Source organism: Lipomyces japonicus (genome assembly GCF_038497905.1).
Source record: "Lipomyces japonicus strain CBS 7319 unplaced genomic scaffold V1514scaffold_108, whole genome shotgun sequence".
In the NCBI taxonomy this organism is placed as follows: Eukaryota; Fungi; Ascomycota; class Lipomycetes; order Lipomycetales; family Lipomycetaceae; genus Lipomyces; species Lipomyces japonicus.
In genome coordinates, this window is record NW_027117920.1 from 1 (window position 1) to 11,330 (window position 11,330).

The 11,330-nt window shown below is 44.0% G+C and overlaps 2 protein-coding genes across 2 annotated transcripts; both read right to left on the reverse strand.

Annotated features, from left to right (window-relative positions):
• Positions 1-48: 48 nt before the first annotated feature.
• Positions 49-274, reverse strand: V1514DRAFT_322931 (uncharacterized protein; the record flags this gene model as incomplete). The annotated part of the gene is made up of 1 exon (XM_066926155.1): positions 49-274. A coding segment is annotated over one exon (226 nt), but the record flags the coding sequence as incomplete, so codon positions are not given.
• Positions 275-10,110: 9,836 nt separating this feature from the next.
• Positions 10,111-11,317, reverse strand: V1514DRAFT_355111 (uncharacterized protein; the record flags this gene model as incomplete). Its single annotated transcript, XM_066929624.1, has 3 exons — positions 10,930-11,317; positions 10,365-10,886; positions 10,111-10,320 (listed from the first exon to the last, which is right to left on the reverse strand). Exons 1-3 carry the CDS (start codon positions 11,221-11,223, stop codon positions 10,111-10,113), a joined length of 1,026 nt encoding a protein of 341 aa, XP_066780543.1. The 5' UTR covers positions 11,224-11,317.
• Positions 11,318-11,330: the final 13 nt, after the last annotated feature.

An 11,330-nucleotide genomic window follows, 5' to 3' on the forward strand; every position in this document is an offset into this window, starting at 1 on the left:
GCTATCCTCATTATTGGTGCTGCTGCCAGCAAAGCCAGGGGGGAGAACTAGGCGGATCAGTAAGATGTTTGGGAGTCTTTGGCTTGATTCCAGGTTTAGTCGGAGTATCACCTGGTTTAAATGCCTTGTAGTATGCTCTTTTAGATATACTAAGGCTATATCGGCCTTTTCTGAGTGGAGTCAAAAACGACAATTCATCTGTAGAAGTTTCGGACTCATTTGATTGAGTTCCAAGTCTGTTATGAAGATCTGGAGAATTTTCGTTTTCCTCCATGTTCGCGAGTTTAGGGTTTGGGTAATGTCTGCCGATTTTTTGTTTTGAAAAAAATTTTCAGCTCCTTGCTTGGTTTTTCGAACTGTCAAATTTGCGATGTCTTCACCAATACTCTTCCAAATAATTTGAAATTTGAGATTTGACTAGTGGAATATCGGATCTTCGGTATTTATTTATTTTTTGATTTAATGGTGGTTGATTATTAAGCAGCAAGTGTGTCGAGCTAGTAGCAGATCGGGTATTCGCCGGGCTGTTGAAACTCCAGTAAATTTGAGTGCAATTGAAGTTAGAAAATTTGAGTTGACTTTAATAGATATGATAACTGAGGATTCATCAATTTAGCCTGATTGAGGATGTGTTGAGGTGAATGGATGATGATGACGTTTTTCGTTTTTTTTTTTGTTTTCAGACTTTGACTCGCAATTTTTTCCTCAAAATAAGTCAAGAGTTGGAGACAAAAATATGATTGTGATGTTTGAAATGAGGCGGTTCGAATGGTGCAAAAATCGTTTTTGTGCAAAGTTGGTAATTGATTTCATAAAAAAGGCAAATCTTCTACTTGCTGATAAAGGAAGTCAAGTTATAAGGTTACGAACAGATGGAGGAACTGAATACCAGTCAAATTCTCTACAGGACTTTATAGGGAACATGGGAATAACTCATGAAATAACTGCACCTCATACTCCAGAGCTAAACGGTGTCATTGAAAGATTGAATCAGACACTGTTAAATGGCGCAAGGTCACACTGTTGATTTCAGCAGGCCTTCCAAAATCGTTCTGGCCACATGCAGTGAAATGCATGAGTTTTATAACAAATCGAATTCTCGCATCCAGTACAAAGGAGATTCTAATAGTTCGTTTCTCAAATCAGGAATTGGAGCACAAGATGCATGTGTTTGGGTCAGACTGTACAGTTCTAAATCAAGAACCTGGCCGAAGCAAACTCGCAAGCACAGGATTAAGGGGAATTTTCCTGGGCTTATACGTGGCATTCAAGCACCTATGTGGTGTACATGGTGGACTCTGGTGAAATAAAAACCACACATCATGTACATATTTTTGATAATCGATTCAATCACTGTGCTAAGCTGTCAGAGTCGGAGGATTATGATGATATGATGGATGAAGACTTTCTTCCTGACACTCCCGTTTCCAAAATGCAAACGATATCAAGTGGAACTGTTCCAATGTCAACACAGAATAACAGTACACTTGAAGGGGAAAATATAGGAGAATCAGATACAAGAAATAAGTGAACATCAGAACCTCAGACGATCACAGACTCGACTTCAAATACAGAAAATCCAATTGAAGTAGCAGAAGGAAAGATAAGAAAACAAGGAAGTCAAAAAGAAAGACAAAAGAAACTGTTGACAACTAAAGAACGGGAACGGTTAATTCAACTAAGCAGTCTACGAGATCGACAACGTCAAGAACTTCTCAGAAAACGGTAAAGTATACAACAGGAGGTGCTTCGAAAGTAAGAACAACTAGGACTAATTAAAAAACAAGAAATCATTAGACAACAAAATATATATCGGAAAGAAATATTAAAGCATCCGAACATTGAAGAAAATGATGAAGAAGAAAATGAAGTTAAGTTTTTAAAGTGGAGAAAATTAGAGGACGGCAACAAAACTGAAGGGGCATTTTTTATGGATGATGTATATATTCTGTTAAATGGCTTGAATAGTGAACCAATGTCATATAAAGATGCGATATCGAGCAAAAGAAAAGAAAAAGAAAATTGGAAAAAAGCAATCAAAGAAGAATTAAATTCCTTAGAAAAACATAAAACATGGGAAATAAAGAAAAAAGAAAAGAATATGAAAATTATAAAAAATAAGTGGGTTGTTAAGTTTTAGAACATATTGACTGTTATCAATATCCAGTCCATCCGGTATATTCATGTAGATTGTTTCCTCCAGTTCACCATTGAGGAATGTAGTTTTGACATCCATTTGAAATATTAATAAACCTTCCATTGTTGCCATAGATAGTAGCATCCTAACACTCTCTGGTCTCAGCGTCGGGCTGAACGTTTCTGAATAATCCACTCCTTTTGTTTGTAGAAATCCCTTTGCCACTAATCTTGCTTTGTATCTCAAAATATCACCTTTTAAATCTTTCTTTGTAGCAAAAAGCCTGTACGGATTGAAACAAGCTCCAAGATGTTGGAACAAGGAGTTTGACAACACTCTGAAAAAACTAGGTTTCGAGAGAACCAATAAAGATTTAAGTTTTTACTTCAGAAACAGAAATGAATCTCGAGTATATCTGGCCATTTATGTTGACGATCTCCTTATAGCTGGCACAAATCAAAAGGAAGTTGACACAGTGAAATCTGCCCTGCAATCCATCTATGAAATGAAAGACTTGGGAACTGTGTCAGAATTTCTTGGTTTGGAAGTTAAAAAAGTGCAGATGGGTACACTTTAGATCAGTCAGACTATTTACATGGCGTGCTAACAGAATATAAAATGAATGAAGCAAAGCCAGTATCAACACCTCTTACACCAGGTCTTGATCTAAGCAAAATTGGGGGAAACCCAGTTCAAAATATAAAAACGTATCAAGCAATTCTTGGAAAACTGCTATATGCAATGAAGTATACTCGACCAGATATCTGCTATCATACTTTTGTATTAGCTCAGTATATTCAAAATCTTCTTGAAGGACACATGTCAGAACTAAAATGTCTTCTACGTTATATAAAAGGAACGATTGATTTAGGTCTACACTTGAAGGGTAGCAACCTCTCAAAGGAAGTTATTGTTACTGGCTACTCAGATGCCAAATGACATTAATACATCAAAATGTCGTAGCGGTTATTTCTTCAAAATTAATGAATGCCCAAGCTCATGGCCAAGTAGAAACCAAAACCTAGTTACACTCAGTTCAACTGAAGCGGAATTAGTTGCATTAAGCGATGTTGCTCGAGAAGCAATTTGAATCCAAAGATGCATGGAGTCACTACAGTAGAAACATCAAACAGTACTCTAAGAAGAAAACATGTCCACAATTTGTATCGCAAAAGGTTCGGGATCACACTCTCATACGAAACATATTCGAACAAAAGAGCGCTATGTCTGTAATGAATTTGAAACCGGAAGTTTTAAGTTGTAACACCTCAGCACATCAGATATGGTGGCAGACACTCTCACCAAGTCTCTCGGTCGTGAAAAAGTCCAACGGTTTACTGGAGAAATGAAGTTACGTTCCATAAATTGAAAGGAGGTGTAAATATCAGACTATTGTAGGGTATAACGTTTGTATCTACTGTGTACAGTTACTACCGTCCAATTAGAGGGTACAATTTATTTTGTGTGGATTAGGGTTTATACTTGTATTATCGTATATGTTTTTAATTATGGTTGTATTGAAATAGGATATGAAAAAAGTACTCCTTTAATTCTGAAAAAGGTATCAATACTTGAAAGTAACATAAGATATACGAATGGCCATCTCCAATATTTCTCAGGGTATGACCCAGCCTAATCACTTACCGAGCAATAGCTTTCACACAAACGATAGGTCACAGGTGCAGTCATCCCTTTTACAGCGGACATATATTCTGCTCTCGGCTCAGAAACCCCGCTGTGCCCACGATACCCTCAAGACGATGAGGACTTTTGGCGCATCCGCTGGCGCACCGTGACTCGTCTCTATAAATGGAATGCTCATGCTGCTGAAGCAGCTCACCTTCTCTCGCTGGCACATATGCCAACAATGGCTCGTTATTCTACAGAGTGGTTGTTATCTCACAATGGTGCGAAATTGCCAGACCCCACACAGTGTGCCCTTTGCCAGCGGGGTCCAGACACTCAAGACTACCGCTTTTTCAACTGCGATCTCATCGTGCTTCTCTAGTGGCGGTGGACACGACAAGAGATTAGGTCCGGCCCCTTAGCAACCTCACGGGCAGCTTTCCACGCAACGGTGATATCTGTAGTCCAAGATTTACATCGATCCCGGTATCGCTATTCGTTTAGAGGGGAGGAAGCACAAGATGTTCTCTTATTTCGCAAGTTTTTTGCCCGTGCATCCATCAGTGCTTGTCAGTTATAGTTTTCAATGTGTTATTTTTTTTTACTGTTTATATCGTTATTTACTGATTTAACGTTCTTTATTGTTGTCGATGTCTATAATCTTCTGTTTTTCTCGTTGTTTTTGTATGAGTTTCCAAGCATTCATGAAGGCATGTCCTATTTTCTTATTTCGCTATTATGAATAGATAATACACGTGTCAGGGGCATTTAGTGTCCTAGTTAAGATAAAAAAAAAAAAAAAAAAAAAAAAAAAATGCTGCCGAAGTCGGCCAATTGGTGCAGTGGCTAAGGGTGCGCTGCATTTTACCCCAACTCCAGAGTTCACAGGTTCAAATCCGGTGTGCGTCTGTTATTATACTCGCGGGCTTGACGTTTCTTTATTAATATTATTCCTTATTTTAAGTACACATGAAACTATTCAGTTATGGTGTTTTGTGTGGTTAGTACATCAATCTTAAACCCAGCTGTGCCCATTTGGGTAATGAGATGGGGAAACCTTCCATGAAGGCGAAAATCCATATCCACAGTAGACAAAACAAAATATTACAGTCCTTCTCACAATAAAACCACAAGTTGAATGTTGATTTGGCTGACCTTTCTCTTAATACTTTTTATCTCCTCTTCTTCTTCCTCCTCTTCTTCCTTTTCTCATTCCTGCTCCTCTGTCTCCATCTCCTGCTCCCACAACTCTCCAAATCCTACTCCATTATTGTGTAGATGCTGTATCCACATTTCTTGACTTTCCTCATGAGAGGTAGCTTGTCCTTCTTTAATTCGCCATGACTTGCAGCCTAGGTGTGTATTAAAAATTAACTTTGCTGTTGCCTTAAAACCTTGATTGGTCCAAAACAGGTGTTTGATAGTCGGTGGTTCTGTAAAGAGTGCAATGTGAAAGGAAAAGTTTGCTCTCACATTAAGTTTACATGTGCCAATTGCAATGGTAGTCACCGAGCAAGCTCTAGTCTTTCTCCTCAATATCAAAATATTAGACAATCTAGCCAAAGAGCGCAGCCTATGAATTTTTCTCAAGAATCTGTTCATGGTTTGTGAATCAATGGACATGGGTAAATTAAAGATTCTACAACATAATTGTTTGAAGTCCCAGATGGTGATGGTGTCAGCTCTTGAAAGCGCACCATCAGGAGGGTATGATCTTGTGGTATTTCAAGAGCCCTATATAAGCAAAAGTGGCACAAGTATTAGCCATCCAGCATTTAATTCAATGATCCTATTTTCTCCAAATGAGGAAATGATTAGAACAATGTGCTTTATCTCAAAGCTGGAATGTGCTCCAAGAGAAGATATAAGTCAAGTTTTTTTTATCTTACATAAGCATGCATTAACTATTCAAATCAAATACATCCTGGAAGACGATAGAAAAAGGCCTAAACACAGGGAAGACGTAAGCCGCCAAGGGATTGAGCACATCCTCGTTGAGAAACCGAGGAGAGAAAAAGAAGACCACTTTGATGAATCATTCAAAGTTTGCCAAGCTTTGGACAGAGACATGCGCGAGGAAGGAACGCGTAGAGTCATTGTGCTGAGAATCCCACTACTGAGTGTCGTTGAAGAAAATAAAACCCCCCATATGTAGAAAGATTCCAACCGTGCTCCACCATTCATAAATCATACAATAAATCCGACCAAACTATCCTTCGGACTTCCTTCGAATAAAATCTTAATCTAACCACTTAGAAACCTTGAAGTATAGTACACTAAAACCCATCTAATTTGACCTGATTGCCGCGCTGATTGCGAAGAAAAAAAAGTTATGAAAGGGGAAGGGCCGCCGGGACCGAGATACCATGAGATAAAGAGAGGAGATTGTTGACTAAAAAAAAAAAAAAAAAAAGAAATCGATTGTGGGAGTTGTTGATGATTCGGGACCAAGACGTGTCGTAATTGATAGTACCACTTGGGGGGGAGGGGGGGGGGGGAAGGAAGTTGAAAGCGAGATATAACGAAAGATACAAACAAAACAAAACAATACAAAAAGACCACTCTAACCCAAACAAAAACTAAAGCTCTAAACAAAACAAAAACGAAAAAAAAACAAGAAAACAAGCAAAACTTTAGATAGCCTCTCCTCTCCTAGCCAAAAGACGTTTCTCGCAAGAAACCGGCCAACTTTCCAAACACTATCCTAACCCATTCCATGTCCTCCTGATGGGACGCTAGGGATGGGAAGCGCCGCCGTGATTGGTGCATCTGTTGAATTTGTTGAATAGTGTTGGCATGGACTTTTGCCTTAACCGTTTTTTTTTTATCTTAAAAAGGGACACAGAATGCCCTATGTTGTATTGACTACTTAGTGTAGGAGAAAATGAAGAACAATTTTAGACAAACAAAAGTAAACTAAGAATGGTGTAACGGAGTGAAGAAACAGAGAATATAACAGAAAGATGAAGAGAGAAGCAAAATATCCGATACAAAGATAACAAGGATTTTTTTTTTTTCTATTTTTTTCTTTTTCCACTTTTTCCTCTTTTTCCTTTTTTTCCTTTTTTTCCTTTTTTTCATTCATTTTTTTTTTTTTTTTTTTAAATATTATAATGAAAACACAAAACGATCATCATTGATTGCAGACGAGTGCCGCTGCGGCGCGTGTAAACAGATCCTGAAACCATCTAACGTCCTGTGCTGGATCGCTTTGGCATGGGTACCTGCGTCTACAGATATGTAGATTTTGTACGGTTGTAACAATCGTAGCATGATACCGCGCACGTCCGATATCGAGAGGACCCGCCATAACCTCCTGGAGAGACCACGATCCCCATAGGGGCGCGATGAAACAGCAATGGTAGAACCTGTGTTGCTGGCTGTCGAGGCCAGCTTGACAAAGCGCGCATTGTGATGGATCCGGAAGAGTTGCCAAATTATGATTTAGTAGCCAATCCGCACTGAATCCAGAAGACGTAGGAGCGTGATTTAACGAGAGAAGGTGAGCGACCTCTGCACATCGACCATTCCATTTGTAGAGCGAGTTTACAATACTCCAGCGTCTTCGTCAGAAATTCTGGTCGCTTGGTGGGCTCTGGGGGCACAACGGAGCCCTCTTTGCCGAAAGAGAAACGTGCGTCCTCTTGAAGTCAGTGATTTGGGCGAGAGAACCTTGACTGGTGTGATAAGGCAGTCATCTGGGAGATGTTCCGGTTGAGGAGAACTTATGCGTAGTGTCCCAGGCCCAGGGACAGTAGATGGGTCCACCCGCACTTTGAGAATATTAAGTGCTTCGAAAGATGCGGTCCACTTTCCACGGGGTGAGATGCCGGCCCAGTAATGGGTGAGATGGAGTGCGCGGTATACCCAAGAGTCGACGTGCGCGATAGCGGGATCATCGAGGATGTTTCTTCCGAGACGCTGATGAAATACGTACCGGGGCTCGATATCGTCGATAAAATTTGCTGGGATTCTATCTTGCCAGTAATGCTCGAAAGGCCGGTTGAGCTTATGGATCCACTGGGCGCGTACCCCGCAGAGCTTCTCAGGCAGATTCCAAAGACCGAAACCTCTCAGTTCGGGCGAAACTTGTAGCCTGTCTCGTGATACCCAATGCCTTCGCCGTTTTCCCCAGCTCTTTTCGATTGCCGTCTTTCGAATGGCATCTAAGATCTCGGGCGGAGCTGGTTGGAATTGGCCGAGGTATACTATCTTGGAGTATACGAAGGTATTGATCACCCAGCAAGCTGTGCGTAAGGGTAAATCGTATATGAGAAGCTGTTGTGTCCTGAGTGTTAGGGCCTTGCATACCTTCCGCCATTCATCCTTGAAATCTGTCGTGCCAAGACGGATGCCGAGATAGCGGAAAGTAGGCCCGGTAAGTGAAAATCCCGTACGATCGACTATCCGAACAGTCTCCGTTGGGTTCTGCGCGCCGAAGGCGTAGAGAAATGATTTCATTGTGTTTATCTTTCTTCCCCCCAAGTCCCGGAATAACTTCAGTGAAAGCATGGCTTGATCTGCGTCGCTCGCAGATGTGATCAGGAGAGAAATGTCGTCGGCAAACGCGGCCAGCCGAAGAGGCTGGGTGGCATGACAGGGGAGGCCGGAGAGCACACGACGCAAGCGGCGACACAGAGGTTCGATTGCGAGCGTAAACAGTACCGGAGCGAGCGGATCACCCTGGCGTACGCCCGAAGCTATTGGGAAAGGCGTGGTCAGCCATCCATTAAAGTGGACTCGCCCAGATAGGTTGACTGTCGTGGCTTTGATGAAGCCTAAGGCAAGAGGCCCGAGCCGCAAACGATCCAGGACGTTTAGAAGGTACTCGTGTGAAACCGAGTCGTATGCCTTGAAAAACTCCACCATCGCTAGGTGGTATAGGTTGGACCTTTGTGCCGCGGCGCTGACATAATCGCCTGCTCGACATTGGCAATCGTGTCGCCGATCCACCTCCCCGGTACGAACCCGGTCTCATCAGGGTGAACCAGTTCCGGGAGGACCTGGTTGAGGCGCTGTACCCATAGCTGTGAGAAGAGCTTGTAGTCACTACATAGCAGAGATAGAGGGCGCCAGTTGCTGAAATTGGTTGAGTCACCCGACTTGGCTAGGAGGTGTATATGGCATAAGCGTTGACTTTCCGACAGCTCCTCGCTGCCCGTGACCATTTGAAGCACTTGCAGCAGAACTGGACCAAGTTCTTTCCAGAAAAAAGTGTAGACCTCGATTGGCAGCCCATCAAGGCCAGGAGCCTTGCGATTTTGCATCCGCACAGCCGCGCTGTATAGCTCATCGAGCGTGTATGAAGCGAAGAGGGCTGCCCGCTGGTCACGCGAAACGCGCGGTAAATCGCTCGTGTCCGCTCCGATGAAGTCATCGAAGATCTCGAAATTGGAGACTTTAGGAGCGCATAATTCACCGTAGAAAGAACGGAGTACTTTAGCTAAATTAGAAGGGCTGGAAACTGTCTCGCTCGACTCAGCCTTAAGCCCGCGTAAAATGCCTTGTCGTCTGACCATTCGAGTGCGTTGTGCCAATGATGGTGAGTTAAGCGGGATCTCGGCTGCGCTTGGCGAGCGAGTCGAGCGAATCTTAAGGCGACAAGCACCATGTTGCCATTTGATGCGGAAGTCCAAGTCGGTGGAAGCGCGTATTTTGTGCCACAGACGGGATTGTTCTTGAGAGGTGGTACGGATGCGTTGCTTGACTTGATCCCAAGCCTGCAATGAGGGACATGGGAACCAATCTTCACGTAGGATGCGGCCGAGATCGTATCTGACACATTTGGTAAACCCCTCGTCTTGTAACCAATCAACGGCAAGCTTATAATAGCCTGGGCCGGTACGGAGCTGCGAGACGTCAAAATAAGTGAGAACGCTTTCGTGCGTAGAGAGAGATGAACCGCCGAACACTCGGCTGGGACGCTGGAACCGCACTCCGCTTACAGAAGCTGCAAGGTCTAGTGATGTATATGTACGATCTAAACGCCGGTTGGCATGGGCATGGCTGTTTGTAAAATGATGGCCAGATGGGCTAACGAGGCGGTAAGTATCCGAAAGACTGAGCTGGTTAATGAAATGAAGTAGTTCTTCTCGACCTCGATTTGAACCGGTCGGATTGGAGGAGTCTGAGTTGGGATCGGCAACACAATTCCAGTCGCCAGTGATAACGTGTGGTAATTCCGGATGCCAGTTCTGGAGTAACTCGAGCAACTGAATGAGAAAATCCTGCTTCGAGGCGTCATCTGCGGGAGTGTAGATGAGACCACCCTAGTGAGGATAGTGTCGATGAGGAACAAGCCAGCCACAATGCGCTCGTCTGATGATTCAGTTGAGGTGCCTGTATACTCAAAGGCTAGGTGATTTTTCCATAAGATAGCCAGCCGTATGGGCCGCGACAATGGCACCTCCTTCCGGATTAATGGCTACCCAAGTGTCGTACACGTATGAACGAAGCTCGGGTGAAAATGTGAAGGTTTCAGAAACACAAAAAACATGAGAAACAGAACGTTGAAAAAACAAGAACCAATCTTCCACTCGTTCAGGCGACCGCCAGCTCTGGACATTAGAGCTTTGAAAAACAAGACTCATTAGACAGTTACGGGTTGATTCGGTTCTTCACCGGGAAAATCGACCACAGGTGGTAATGTCGCGTTGATGCGGACTAGCTTATGAGGACTGGCCGAGGCCCGACGGCGAGGCAAGGCTGATGAAGGCGGTGGGCCAGGTGGTGGAGTCCGAGACGCTTGGCGTTTGGGAACGGTAGAGCGGCCCCGAGTCGGACTGCGAGCGGATGTAGTAGGAGTCGTGTCGGGAGGAAGCCGCACTGGAAGCTTTCGCGTGGGGCGAGGGATCTTCACCGGGGAAGGGGCCCGCACAGTCGGTACTGTGGCCGAAGGAAGTGCAGTCTGGTCAGGTGGGGTTCCCGGTTCTGATGTTGCAGAGCAACTCTCGGTCGGCGTTGGAGGGTCGCCAATGACGGTGGCCGATGATGTTGAGGTAGTGCGAGCAGCACTGAGGCGCAACGGTACAGTTATGACGAGCATGTAGCGGGGAGTGGCTGAAATAGCAGCCCCCGATGTTGGCCTTGGGATCAAAGCGAACCGGAATGGTCGTGAGAACGCCTTTATGTGTGATCGTCAAGGCGTGAGGCATAGGCTTGCGGACATCAGCAAGCCTGACAACGAGACGGTATTTGCCGTTGTGAACGAGAGGGTAGCGAGGATTAATATCACGCTGTAATTCGACGATTTCCCCGAAAGGGGCGACGGAAGGGCCGAAAGTAGCCAGAGCGACCTCAGGAGTGAGAAGGAGTGGGACGTCCCGCAGGTGGAGGACTTGCAGACGGGCCATCTCAGTCGTGGTGGCCAGTCGACGAGCTGTCAGCGAAAGGTTGAGCGACTTGACAGCGAGAGGGGTCGCGAGAACGGTACGGATATCGTCCGCAGATTGAAGTTCCATGACTACATTGCAATTCGAGTCAGGGCGAACGTAAAATTGAACTGGAATTTTGAAGAATTCCGAGAAAGAGTTGGCAATGGATTCGGCCGATAATTCTGCCGGAATAT